This window comes from Pagrus pagrus, assembly GCF_965226575.1.
Source record: "Pagrus pagrus genome assembly, chromosome: 23".
NCBI classification, from domain to species: Eukaryota; Metazoa; Chordata; class Actinopteri; order Spariformes; family Sparidae; genus Pagrus; species Pagrus pagrus.
In genome coordinates, this window is record NC_140205.1 from 14,083,001 (window position 1) to 14,094,389 (window position 11,389).

The 11,389-nt window shown below is 41.3% G+C and overlaps 2 protein-coding genes across 3 annotated transcripts; both read right to left on the reverse strand.

Moving 5' to 3' along the window:
* Positions 1–3,911: 3,911 nt before the first annotated feature.
* LOC311252848 (uncharacterized protein) lies at positions 3,912–6,870 on the reverse strand. Its single transcript, XM_084346421.1, has 3 exons — positions 6,202–6,870; positions 5,619–5,794; positions 3,912–5,256 (listed from the first exon to the last, which is right to left on the reverse strand). The coding sequence occupies exons 1-2, from the start codon at positions 6,728–6,730 to the stop codon at positions 5,631–5,633; spliced, it is 693 nt and encodes a 230-aa protein (XP_084202547.1). The 5' UTR covers positions 6,731–6,870; the 3' UTR covers positions 3,912–5,256; positions 5,619–5,630.
* A 1,506-nt stretch (positions 6,871–8,376) lies between these two features.
* cdpf1 (cysteine rich DPF motif domain containing 1) lies at positions 8,377–10,537 on the reverse strand. Of its 2 annotated transcripts, XM_084346423.1 has the most exons (4): positions 10,337–10,537; positions 10,004–10,115; positions 9,300–9,441; positions 8,377–9,050 (listed from the first exon to the last, which is right to left on the reverse strand). In XM_084346423.1, the coding sequence occupies exons 1-3, from the start codon at positions 10,447–10,449 to the stop codon at positions 9,313–9,315; spliced, it is 354 nt and encodes a 117-aa protein (XP_084202549.1). In that variant the 5' UTR covers positions 10,450–10,537; the 3' UTR covers positions 8,377–9,050; positions 9,300–9,312. The 2 variants fall into 2 exon arrangements, with proteins under 2 accessions (XP_084202549.1, XP_084202548.1); XM_084346422.1 differs by having other exon boundaries at positions 8,377–9,441; positions 10,337–10,535.
* Between the last annotated feature and the right edge of the window lie 852 nt (positions 10,538–11,389).

The window sequence follows — 11,389 nt, forward strand, 5'->3', positions numbered from 1 at the left end:
CACCCTGCATCGGCTGCGGTTTTGAGGTCATGCCTGGCACAGCTCGCAGAAATTCTTTTAAGTGGTGATGTCATATGGGCATCATGGCATACTTAAGAGCGTAAGAGCTACTGCCTCCACCTTGAGGTTAAAGGTTTACTTCTTTCTCTCCTCCGAAAACTCCTTCTGAAAGGTCTCGCCTGCTCTAAATCAAGAACTGCATTCTTATTCTGTTAGTGAAGCCATTGCATCCACCGAGGATGTCAGTGGTTTAGCTCCACATTCGCGTATCATGGCAAACATCTCTGAGAACAGGCTTACGATGGGCTGCCAGCGCCAAACAAAGCAAATGGTGTCACTTTTTTTATGAGTTTGCAGATCCACACAGGTGAGGTGAGTTGTAGCTAATTATACCTCTGCTCAGGTTGGAGCTGAGAGTAACTGAGGTGATGCCAAAGTCAATGCCCCGCCCTGACAGGTAGGCTACTAAAACTAACCAGGGAAATGTCAGTCATGCACTCAACAGCACAGTCCTGAAATGAGGTCTCATCAGGTGAAAACACCTGTGTGGAGTTTTTAAATTGAGGATAACTCACTGAATTCAGCACTCACCAGAGACTCGGTTCTTTCTCTTCTTTTCCTGTCTCCTCTCTTAATGTTGCTTGTGTAGTAAAGTGCATTTCCCCTCCAGCTCCAGTCAGTCAGTCAACATTACAGTACAAACAGTGTAGAGTATATAGGGTCAGCACAGGTCAATGGAGGTCACCCCCGCAGATCGCTGCTGCAGTCTGGTTGATAAATAGGAGTGAGGATAAATCCACTTTTTAATCCCAAATGTTAGAAAGCAATCTCTGAGCTCTCCCTCCTTCTGTAAATGGTTCTGGATCAGAGCAGAATCTGGTGAGAGTCCTTTGATAGAGAGACTCTTAGAAATTACATATTGTGCATTTAAATCTTGAATTAAGGATTAATACAGATATTTCTCAGATGGTGATCCTTGTTCAATCTTTTCAACAAAAAATCCAAAAAATTTCTGATGAGCTCAGATTCTGCCCTTCAGTTTCATTTGGACTATTGACAAGGAAGTTGGTCACCAAGCAAGACACTGTAATTCTAACTACCAGGAAGTTTTGGGCCCGATCAGGCCCAAACAGCCTGATCTTAATATGAGAAGCTGGATGGATGTCATGCTCACATTGAGTTTTGCTCTGGTACAGGATTCAGAAAGATAGTTTCGCCACATACATAGGATAAAATGCACAAGTCAAAACCAGTGTATTCACATACATACATGCAAAAATACAATCATATACAAACACAATCATGATGCACAGACAATTAATTTAACAGACCAGCAATGAAGATTGTTCCAAAGGTTAGCTGCAGCCACCACAAACACCCAGTCACCTCTGGTTTTGAAATAGCTGACGCATTTTGCACCAACTGAAGACGTGCTTGTTGTGAGGAATGAGTAATGCATGTGAAGAGGGACTTACAGTAGTCTAAACAAGAAGAAATTAACGTATGTAGCTGGAGTAGTTGCTGAAATGTAGAACATTCAGAGCACTTAGCTGTACTTCAGTACTGCCATGACCACAACTAAGTGTCATTTACAACAAACATGAGCTAAATGTTATGAGTCAGTTCAACATAGGAAGTAAAGTGAATTTAAACAGAGATGTCAGCGTAGTAAATTGTTAATTTAATGTACTTTACATTGCATGATCTATTCCTGACTGGTGGATTGAATGGATCAGCATACTGTAAATGCAGAGTTAGATAAAAGGAGCGTGTTAATCAGTTACTGCCATTGAAATTGGAAATGTATACAGTTTATGTACAATTATATGATTTTTTATACATAACATTTTGTCATGTTGGTGTAATTTTGCACAAAAGACATTTCCCAAATGTAGACTTTGCTGTAATGTAGGCCTAGTGAACTTACTCTGCCCTGTCTTGTTCAACAATAAATCATGTGCGATGTAATTACTGTGCATGTAGGCCACCTCAGTTGACATGTACTGTAGCTTCTGGTGCATCTGGCACTGTCTGTATTGAACATGACTTAATTTAAACTTTTGTCACCATGGCTGTGAAAGGGAGGCAGATTACATCATATTTCAAAGAATAGCTTGACCTTATTGGAAATATGTCTCAAGGACACGGGCAGACAGCTAGATAAAAAAAAGTCTAGGGCTCACTAAATAACACATTATGTCTGATTAACCTGCACGCAAAACGAAGTGTCAAAAAAATGTTGCATAATGTTTTACGGGGGTTACGTGCTCGACTGTTTCTTGGCTGGGAGCAGTGACTTCCTAGACTTCCTTGTCGCCATCATGAGGTTGACAGGCAACCAGCGGAGACTGTGCACGTTTTTCTCAAACTGTCACAAACTATTTCTTTAAGTTCAGTTGCAGCTTGTAACCTTTCTGCTGATTCAAATGCTGCCCACATCAGAAGTGTAGGCTTTCTCAGTTTCAGTTCTACTGTGCATTTATTAAAATGGCACCAACATATGTTGGCAACGGCAGCTGGTAGCTTCAGCCATAGATAGCTGGAGGAAATAGTATAGTGAGTAGCAGTTAGGGGTCACTCTGGTGATATGGTGCCCCTTGTACTTCTGGAGCTACCTTTGAGAGGTGGCTGATTTTCTGCATATTACACCTTTACTCCTGGGTGTCACTGTGCATGGCTATGCCTGTTGCTACTAGCTGCCTTTAGCTAGTTAGCTCAGTTAGCCGTGCAGTCAGTGGCCCTATTAGCTATATTACACCTCCAACCGAAGTTTCCTTGAAAAAGAATAATGCCTCTTACTTACAACTTACTCAAAGTGGGAGTGATAAGATCCAAAAATGATGATTTCCTCGTGAAAACAGATATTTGCATTACTTTTCAAGACAGCATTTTGTCAATGTTCATACATTTTATCATGATTGTCCTTTGACTTGTGTTAAAAAGTAACAAATGCCCATTGTCAGAAAAAGCAGAACACCAATGACCTCAAATGTGTTACAATCCTCTCTAAAAGATAACAATAAGGCCATGAGCTCACCAGTAATTACTACACAGTCACAGCCAGTGTGAGATGTTATAGAAATAGCTCTCTCTCCCTCTAACTCACTCTGTATTTGACTCCTACATGCTGGTATCAACAGGAAAGAGGCAGCCAATGAAACTAATTGGCTGGTGTGTGTTTTATGAAAAGAACAGCCTGTGCTGTCCCGTGCTCCCTCCCACAGCTCTCTGACTGGCTGCCTTTTAAGTGGTCTGCTTTTCTTCTCTCCGCTGTGATTGGAGCCGGGGAGAGTCAGTAACTGAAAACTTTTTTTCCCCCTCTTTTTCCTCAGGACCTTCCCTTGTTGTTTTCAAGTTGAGAGAGGCAGAGCTGGCCTGAGACGATCCAGCACAGTCACAGCCTGCACTCTGGTGCTGTATCTGCACTCAAGATGGACACTGTGTACTGGATTTTAGTCCAAAAACCACACAGATTATATCATTTTATTGTACGGGCACAGCAGTAACGTCATAGGAAATAGAGTTTAACCGTTGGGCATGCTTTGGCAGTCAGGTTCCTATAGAAATGAGCTCACAGCTGACTTAGTATCTAACATCTACATATTAAAAGGTCACTACAACCTCATTACAGAGCGTGACAGGCATTCATTCCTTCATGAAGTTATTAATTAGTAATAAATTGCGGTACAGCTACTGATCCTATCATTGCCGTGTCATTCCACAGACTGAAATACACATTAAACATCTTTCATTACATATCGGGCCAAGTGTAAGACTTTGTAATCACTATGATCAGTCATGCAGTTTACATGGGCGGATCACTTTAAACTTTAAAGTGTTTGCAAAGGGTGGAGTGTTTGTGTGCTGTGCAATCAAAATAGTGAGCACATGCATTAATTACACCAGCATTGCTCTTTAATCAAATTGCAGGTTAAAAGAAAAATAAAAAAAAATAAAGATACAAAACACACAGTATATAAAATCGATTATTAGGCTCAGTTTTGCAACATTTTATTTATCTTAAAAACAATAATGAAAATATATATTTACAAAAATGTCGCTTTGGGAAGCTATACATACACCCACAACAAAAAAAGCTCAACATAAATAAGTTAGTATAATTTTTTCAGTGTTTTTCAAAAAGAAAAAAAAAAAAAAAAAGGCACACAGGTACACTTCAAAGTTTTACACCAAATGAGGCAGTGTCACTTTGTATTTCTGCCTTTAAAAAAAAGAAAGAAATTAACAATAGTGCAATTACATGTTCCACATGAATTCCACACCACAAATCTTTGATTCACATATTTGCATAAGTAGCCCAGCGATTTTAAACATATTTTATCTATGTTAACCTGGACTACACCACTTATTACAAAGGGGCGGGGATGTGTGACCTCAAAGCCACTAAAAATATGAACTCACCTAATTTAAAAATAAAAGCTAATTCTTAGGATTATTAGCAAATACTGTTATAAAATTTGGTTGGATATTGCTCAGCAGTTTAGCCACCCTCCCACCCCTCCCCCCAGCCCCAGAACAAAAAGGTACAAACTTTGGCAAAAACCCAGAGGAGGAAAAAAAAAAAAGAAGAAAAAAGTAAAGAAATAAAAATGGGGAAATAAGGAGACAATATTTGCATGTAAACTTTATCTGTCATGGCTGTTCCCAGTTAAGATGGACCCTCAACTTACAGTGTGGCCATCTGGGCCTTCAAAAAAAACAAAAACACAAGATAATAATATAAGCACTGGGACAAATAAAGCCATAGAAGAAGAAAGACAAAGAAGACATTTTTGTTTCCACATAACCCTGACGTTTGAAATCTGCATTTTTAACTTAGATCAATTTACCTGAATAAGGATACAATATGACCACTTTAAACAAAATAATATTTCTCTGTTGGAAATTGCACTGCAACTTCCCGAGTCAAATTCACACAAATACACTTAACAAAAAAAAAAAAAAAAAGGTATGAAAAGCATAATATGCTTTTTTTTATGTGCTACATCTGAAACATAGGTAGTAGATAAAAAAAAAATGAGCAAAAATCCATTTGCACACTGCTACATTGTCTGCTGCTTCTGAGGCAATTTTAAATCTGAAATGAGTGCCAAAACTTGATAGTGTACATATTCAGTGCTTGTGCAGCCTCTCCTCCTCCCTTCTGTAGGAAAAGGCTGCTTTTATATTTTCTCTCCCATCTGTCAGATGATGAGAAAGGCTACAGTATTCCACCAGCGACAGGTCTCCCCCGCTCTGTGGGACATAAAGAGGAAACAGCCTGTTGAATGGTGCAATTGAAAAAGCAGTCGCTCGTGCTTGATATCCCTCATGCAGACACGCACAGGGTGAACAGTCATAACGTGCAGCGTTGTGGTCGGTAAAACACAAAACTATGAACAATGCAAAGTTTGAAAGGCTGGTGACGTGTGCAGAAATGTGTGTTTACAGCTGTTATGGATGTGTTACTGATGCAGATGATAAACAAGCACGTAAACGTATCTTCCGGCATCCAAAATTAAAGCCGAATATTAGTGTGTCACACGCTGAAAACGTGCGTGTGATTATAAACTCGTATCACTCGGTAAAAGTCGAGCAGTGAGAGAAAGATTTCTAACCTTTTACTTTTTTCACCGGACCTCCGCGCTGCTCCCCGGCCCGCTCGCTCTCTCCTCCTCCTCCGCCTCCTCCTCCGCGGCTTTTACCGCCTGACTCGCTCCACCGTCCGACTCGTCTTCATCATCGTCTTCGTCGGTATGCGACCTTTTGTCCGGACAGTCTCCCGAGCAGGGACCTGGCAGACAGAAAAAAAGAGCACGGAGGGGGGGGGAAGAAAAAAAAAAGTTAGTCAGGGTGGTGCGGGGAGCTGCACGTCCACTTTAAAAGGCACCTGACATCCTCGGGCTGGCTGCTGAGACATTTCACTACCGAGGACTGTTGGGAAAAATGTGCAGACCGCAGCGTAACAAGCGCCAGTTTGAGCCCTTTAAAGCGTGCGTTACGTTGTCACAGTCAGTAACAAGAGATTCAATTTTAAATCTGTAAAAAAATATGAATAAATAAATAAAAAATTCTCCAGCATACAACCGATCCGTAGCCTGCGGTTGAACCCCGGACTCAAACGTTGCTGAGCGCCCCTGCATTGCGGCACAGCGAAACAAAAAGTGCGTGACAGCCTTTTAATAAGTCAAGGTAAATCACCTGGAGCTCGTCTTTTCCTCGAGCCGCCACTCTCTGGTAGGCGACCCGACCGCCCCTCGCTGCTGCCCTCCGCATCCCGCTGGCTGCTCTCCCCGGGAGAGTCCGCGTCTCGCTGGGGCCGCTGGCTCCCGTGAGGCGGTCTGTGATAAAACTCCGGTGCGTCGTCGTCCTCCTGCCACTCGAAATTGCGCGGAGTGAGCGGTCTCTCCTCGACGGGGTCGAAATTGTACCTCTCCCTAAAATCCTGCACCTCTCCCTGGATCGCAGCGTCCAAATACCTCCGTATCTCCTCTCGGTCAGGTGAGCCGAAAAGACTTCTGCGAACCGGAGGTCTGACGTTGTCCTGCTGCCGCGCATCCACCCTCTCCACCGTCGGGCTCGCATTGGAAAGGCGAACATCTGACATTTTGTTGCACATATGACAAGGAAATAAAAAGCACACAAAACAACGTCCTTTCAAACTTCTATTCCCAAGCAGTATTCCTTTCAAATGCAGACGAGTGGTGCATGCATGCTCCGCGCGTATCATCCAAAACGCGTACGCGCAAAAACAGAATAAAGCGTCTCCAAAAGGCGCAGGGGGGGTTTAAGAAAGCCACTCCTGTCAAGTCCGTAGTAAGGCAGATGAAAACAACAAGTCAAGTCATAACAGCCAACATGGCGTTAGAGGGAGCTATGAGTGAAGAAGAAAAGTTGACATCAAGGACTATTTAAACAGAGAAGGCGATTCATTGGTCTGCGCGCAAGGACCGCCCATAGAGCTCTCTTAAAGTCGAACAGGGGCAACAACAACACAGGGCTGGATTGGATTAACTCCACACATGAATATGGCCTAATTAGGCTCTTTGATTAGTTAAACACATAAGAACAAAATGAAGGGAGGCTGCAGTTGGAGAGGAGTGAGTGATTGTGTTTTATCTGTCCATTAGCACCTGATTTATCACAGCAGGCATCAGATTAGACACTTAACCGGACACCCAAAGGTCAAAAATATCATTTGATCTCATTAACTGACATTTCTGTGCCGTGTACATGCCCTGTAAGATGATACAGATAAAACATGATAAGAAAAAACGCACTGCAAACAGATTTATCTGCCCCGCTCCTGCCTGAGTAATACTATCACAGGAATCAATCAGCAAGTGATTGTATGAATGCTGACAGATTTCTCTGCCTGATCTGATTTGGTGGCACATAAATGGGTTAGGCACACTTGATTCAATCACTACAAATCCATTCAGTCGCAGCCTCAAGGTTATTGAAGGACAATGAGACAGTGAAATGAGATTTTATGCAGGAAAAAACAACAAAATAGCCGCAGATTTGCCTCCTGGCATTCGATGACATCAGCTCCAGAGCAGAAAGCCTTCCGTCATGGTTGGCACAGTGCCTATCGCTGTCAGACTTTGCCACTGGTGCCACAGGGGTGGTTTGCGTGCTTCACTGGTTGTAATAGTTTGTGTGTGCTTGGAATTTAAACAGCAAGGAAACAGAGTGGTGCAGCTTTAGAAAGAGAAAAAAAAAAAAAAAAAAAAAAAGACCTTGAAATTCTGCACCGTTTCCCTCTGTGGTGTTCTCAGTTTGCATCTTAAGAATTTAATTGGTGGTCATGTCAAGACTTAGGTTATCTGATTTATTTTCTGTACATTCAGAGCTGCGCAGGAATCCTGCAGTAATTGAATACATCAGCAATAGTAAACGCTCCTTGTGCACAGGAGTTATCAATGTCCCAACTTCAACTCCGCTGCTCTGCATTCCTCTGCAGCGTTTGCCAGTAAAAACCACTGGGCCTGCCTTTAAGGCCATGCTGTTTCAATTAACCCTTGAAAAGAGTCAAACATCTCGTGATGAACACAGCAAGGCCATCTGTTATATCGATGTTAGCGCCCGGATCACACTTAATCCATAATGTGTTTATGTTGCTGCAAACTGTGAGCAGGGTTGTACCGAGTGATCCCTGAGATGAAAACTGATTTTGATCAAACTGATTAGACGGGCGACTGAGAAACGAGACGAGGGAACATTTCGTTTGGGTCACACATGCATAACCAAAAGACTGAAATATTAGGGCTCATTCTCCTGGAAGAAAAACACAGCTGGTGTACCTGAGTGCGACGACAGGTTAAACATTAATTATGATCCACGATTAAACAGTCATAAAACGATACAGAGAGGTCGCTGTGCGCATCTTTTTTTTATAGTTTAAGATAACAAAGAAAAACATTTTTTTGACTTCACAGAAGTCAACAGTGCACCCTCACGCATGGATGCAGAAATGAAAGAGCAGTGTTAAAAATGAGGCGTCACAGTCAACACAAACACGTCTATAGAATTACTCACATAAATGTTCCCATTAGCTGCATATGTTGGTGAAAAAGTAATAAAAATGTGTCTTCTCATAAAAAAGGCACATTAAAGGATTGTGCAACAGGCATAATTCATCAACTACAAAGAGAAATTGTATGACGTATTAATTTCCTTACATTTCAAAGGCAGTGGACACATGAATCTGGTTTTTAATTTGACCGATTCTGGGAAATGCTATTACTTCCACATCTTCTTTCAAGTCATGCATAGTAAATAACCATGTTGAACAGTGTGTAAAAAAGCCCAGAATAGTTTTTGAACTGGGCTGCACTAACTTAAATTATGTGCGTAAGATTCAATACTCTGCTTTCTTTTTAAAATAGGAAATTAAAAGCAATTGCAGCACAACTATACAGTGCGTGCCATTAAAATTTTAAACCGAGAGACATTTTTTATTGCTCCAAAATCAGCAGGTCTGATTCTGCGTGTGAGTCAGGGGTCTGGCAACACCGGTCACGCCCGTTGTTTGCTTCTATAAAACTCTGTAGAAACAAATAAACAATCAACAAATAACACCCTGTAGGCTAATACAGCAGTTTAACTTTACTGGCCATTAGTGTAAGCTATTATTATTATTATAATGCGTGATGTTTATTTCCCACCCAAGTTACAATAAGCCAGAGCTATGCTAATAAATTACAGGATATTGTGGTGTTTTTGCAGTTTGGCCCCACATTTGGGTCTCTTTATGAGAATTCAGACAGTTCTCCTCTAGTGTGCAGGTTATGGACCTCTTGTCAGATGTCATGAGACGGCAGCCCTGGAGCTCTGCTTCTTCTTGGCCAGCTCGGCCTGAATCTGATGTGGGAACTGGTCCAGGTGCTTGTTCACACAGCGCATGCAGAACCTCTTGGTGTAGAAGATACTGCAGTCCTGATATGAGAGAGGGGAGAGCACGAGTCCAGCATCAACGCTCCAGCAGCCTCAAATATATATGAACTTGATATACCCAGTCACACAGAGTTTACTTTTCACTATCCTTTTGTGGAACTGGATTAAATTGATTTATAAGAGCATCGCAGATCTGAAGCTCACTCAGTACATGGTATACATGTATGTCACATGATTAAAAAAGTCATCTGAGGAGATCATCATAGATGCATGTTGATCTACAAGGTCATCTCATGTCAAGTGGAAAGCTGGCACATGAGAACATGCAGTTAAAAATGATGATGAAGCTCCTTAATGGCTTTTTCTCTGTCCCAGGACACAATAATATTGCATTTAAAGAATTTACAGACACACACAGACTCAATATCTGTCTCTGCTTCATGTTACACACTCCCTCATCATACGCTGCTGTCACTTGTCCCTGGAGGAGCATGCCAACATTTGTGCACCAGACATTAATCGCTTGATAAACCGAATTACATGATCACATATTTGTTCTGTGGCAAAAACAGACCGTAGCAATTCAATTATCGGGACATCTTACCGATCCAACACAGACACGCATGGCGCACAGGCTGCAGTTGGAGCCCAAAACCAGAAACTTCTCCTTGTCGGGACTGAATGGGTCTCTGGTCACAAAGCACTCTTCAAGCAACCTGATGGGACGATAAAAAAGCCAGACATGAACTTAATTGTAGCTTAATTTAGATGCATGTGGTTCTCAGAGACAAAACAGAAGTGTGTTTTAAGGGACAAACTGCTCGCCGGAGGGTTTAATTTAGCTTTTTACGACGATGGCGCAGCAGCTAACAATATTAGCTTTAGCACAGCTAGCTCCAGTGCGCTAAACGAAGCGTCGTGCTTCACGTCCACTTACACAATGGCTCTGGTGTTTGGTGGTTTCTGGCCGTGGTAAGTAAAAGGGCTACTTAATTCACACAACTGGCAGGTAAATGTTTTTTGAGGGGCTTCACTCGCAGTATGCTCCATGTTGCTCTTAGCAGGAGGGAGCTGAAGATGCTAGTTCCTGGTTTTCATATCGAGTGCAGCCATGTTGTTTCATGAAGCTTTACCGCCACCTACTGGACCGGGGGAGCAGGAGCATGGACGGTGTGTAGAGTGTAGATATAAATATTATATTAAATATATTTAATTACAAATGGTATATATTGGAGAGATTCTAGCTACCAAAGCTTTTAAAAAAATATTTATTGACAATTAAAGTGGCTTCTGAACATTTGTTGTCATTATTAGGATGCTTCAAACGCATGTTGAAAGATATTTCTATATAAAATTAAAGGAAAGTTTGATAAACCATTTAAAATTGATGGCAAAAAAACCTAAAATGCAATGAATTTACAACAGATACTTTAGTATGTCATTAAAGGAAAAGCACAGGTGTAATTAATAACATTAAAGGGGCACTATGTAGTTTTGGAAATTCAAACTCTGAATTTTAATTTACACATTATTAATGAGGTAATACAAACTCAGAAATATTTATTTTTCTCATAACTGAATACACAAGCTGTTCTCAGAGGAAAAAAAGATCCCAAGAACACTGTTTGAAGCTAGAAAGGTGGCAGGGTCTGCCACATATAAACAAAGTAACACAGTATGAAATTGTGTTGTCCATTAAGGTCAGTTAATATTCAGTTTGTTCAGTCACTAAAATTAAGAAAGTGTGTCTTTAGGCATAAAAAGATCCATCTCTTTTGATTAAAATATCTTCCACAAAACGACAAAGTGCGCCTTTAAAGCCTCACTGGGACACTTAAATTAAATGGAACAAAGCTATCATTAACATTATCAGTTCCACCTGTGCTTTTCCTGTTACCACAACTCAAAACGCCTGCAGTGAAAAAGGCCTATTAGCTTATTTATAGGAACAGTAGGGTTTGAATCATGTGAGCACATAATAGACCCTTTT